This window comes from Dermacentor silvarum, chromosome 1 (genome assembly GCF_013339745.2).
Source record: "Dermacentor silvarum isolate Dsil-2018 chromosome 1, BIME_Dsil_1.4, whole genome shotgun sequence".
In the NCBI taxonomy this organism is placed as follows: Eukaryota; Metazoa; Arthropoda; class Arachnida; order Ixodida; family Ixodidae; genus Dermacentor; species Dermacentor silvarum.
This window is the reverse complement of record NC_051154.1, coordinates 269,774,458-269,776,747: the sequence shown is the minus strand read 5'-3', so window position 1 is coordinate 269,776,747 and position 2,290 is coordinate 269,774,458. Positions and strand designations below refer to the sequence as shown.

Sequence of the window (2,290 nt, the reverse complement as noted above, 5' to 3'; positions counted from 1 at the left end):
TCCATTGCAGCAATATTTTAGATCGCTAGCTAACAAACCACAGGTAATAGCATTACAGGAAACCCTAGTGTCCGCCGCATCCCTTCCGGGTTATCGGGCCGTCTCCGGTCAACCTGGTGGTCGGGGAGTATGCACGTTAGTTGACAAGAAGCTTACGCACTTGTCTCACGACTTGAAGCTGGCGAGTTGCAAGGTCGAATACGTCATGGCGGAGGTTCTGCTCAACACGAGACAACGCAACCAGCGGAGAAACAGCGTGTTTATACTCAACATCTACAGCAATCCCAGGGACTCTCGAGAACAGTTCAAGACGATATTTAAGAAGTCCGTCGACCTGGCTGGCACCCATCCCCTGGTAGTCGTCGGGGACTTCAACGCCCCGTACGGACTGTGGCGCTACATCTACGACACGAGCAAGGGCCGGGGTCTGTGGCAGAACGCCAACGAAATGGACCTCACGCTCATCACGGACAAGGCGTTCCCGACCCGAATCAGCAACTCGGTGTGCCGGGACACCACCCCCGATCTGGCGTTCGTGAAGAACATCGCGGGAGCCGAGTGGAGTAACACCGCAATGGAGTTTGGTAGCGACCATTACGTGCTCGAGACCCGCTTCGACGTCACCCGAAGTAAATCTAGAGAGTTCACCATCACAGACTGGGACCATTTTCGCAAGCTCCGCGGCAACGAAAGCGCACCCGTCCCCGAAGACTTGGAAGACTGGTGCAAGAGAATCAAGAGTGACGCGGAGTCGTCCACCAAGAAGATCGTCACCGACCTGGAGGTAGAGAAGATGGACAGCAGGCTAGCCCACCTAATCGAGGCCAAGCAGGCACTGCTCCTCCGATGGAAGGGACAAAGGTTAAACCGAAGATTGAGGAAAAAGATCTCCGAGCTCAACAAAGCCATCGAAGATCACTGTCGGACCCTCGGCAAGCAGCAATGGGACGAGGTCTGCGACTCGATCGACGGGCAGATGCGCAACGGCAAGACGTGGGGCATGCTCAAACATCTCCTCGACGAGGGCAGTACCAGATCCAACCAGAGACACACGCTCGCCAGAGCCCTGCACGAAGGTACCAGATCCTGTTCCGGGGACGAGCTGGTAACCAAGCTCATGGGGAAGTACCTGCCCGTAAAGCACGCAGACGAGGAAGTCCGGTTTCCCGACTACCTCGGCCCGGCCCGTCCGGAGTTGGACGAAGACTTCACCGTGGCGGAAATCAGGCAAGCCATTTTTGCACTCAACGGCAAGTCTGCCCCGGGTCCCGACGGCATCACCAACAAGATGCTGCGGAACCTTGACGACCGTTCAATCGGATACCTCACCGAGAAGATCAACGGGACGTGGAGAAACGGCAGTGTCCCAGAGAACTGGAGGACCGCCAACACCGTCCTGATCCCCAAACCCGGCAAGGCTCCGAACGTGGACAATCTCCGACCCATCTCTCTAACGTACTGCGTCGGGAAGGTGGCGGAGCATGTCGTCCTCAACAGGCTAAGCAGATATCTCGAAGACAACGTCTATACTCACAACATGATTGGTTTCCGCGCCGGCCTCTCGACGCAGGATGCCATGAAGATGATCAAACATCACATCATCGACGGCAGTACCAGGGACACCAGGGCCCTGCTCGGACTCGACCTCGAGAAAGCGTTTGACAACGTTCTCCACGAATACATCCTGGCTGCCATCGCGGACCTCGAGCTGGGCCCCAGGCTGTACAACTACGTCCGTTCGTTCCTGACGGGGACTGACTGACTGACTGAAAAACTTTATTGGTCAAAGTATTGACAGGGAGGGTGTGGACCGATCCTTAAGGGACGTTCCTTATAAGTACTAGGTGGGCTCCTCATTACAGAAGCCCATTGGCTATAGCCGCGGCTTGGGCACGCACGACCAGGGCCTTCTGGCTCGCCAGGTCGGAGCAGCCGAGCAGGGCCGCCTCCCAGTCCTCCCGGATAGGGTTGGGTATAGGGGGAAGGTGCGGGGTGGATTGGCATGCCCACACCATGTGGAAAATGTCCGAAGACTTTTCCCCACAGTGTGGACACTCCCCTGTGCAAGCAGGGTCGAAATGTTTTAGGACTGCCGGGCACAGCAGTGTTTTAGTATAGAGGCGAAGGAGAAAACGCTCCTCCGCCTTCGTGAGGCCCTTACAGGGCTTAGGAAAGATTGCGTGGCCGAATTGGTAATGTTGGGTGATTTCCTTAAAGGTAAAAGCCGGATTGGGTTCGGAGTCCGCATCGAGGGGAGGCGAGGGCGATGCCCGGAGAGTAAGCGCGCGGG

At 56.7% G+C, this 2,290-nt stretch overlaps 1 protein-coding gene across 1 annotated transcript; it reads left to right on the top strand.

Moving 5' to 3' along the window:
• The first annotated feature begins 205 nt into the window (after positions 1 to 205).
• Positions 206 to 1,762, top strand: LOC119440322 (uncharacterized). The gene is made up of 2 exons (XM_037705245.1): positions 206 to 952; positions 1,025 to 1,762. Exons 1-2 carry the CDS (start codon positions 206 to 208, stop codon positions 1,760 to 1,762), a joined length of 1,485 nt encoding a protein of 494 aa, XP_037561173.1.
• The last annotated feature ends 528 nt before the right edge of the window (positions 1,763 to 2,290 follow it).

What these genes read in the sequence shown, in the direction of transcription:
- LOC119440322 (XM_037705245.1), top strand. Translation starts at nt 206, where the DNA reads ATGGCGGAGGTTCTGCTCAACACGAGACAACGCAACCAGCGGAGAAAC. An exon ending in GCAAGCAGCAATGGGACGAG is followed by an intron (nt 953 to 1,024) that starts GTCTGCGACTCG and finishes CTCCTCGACGAG; the next exon opens with GGCAGTACCAGATCCAACCA.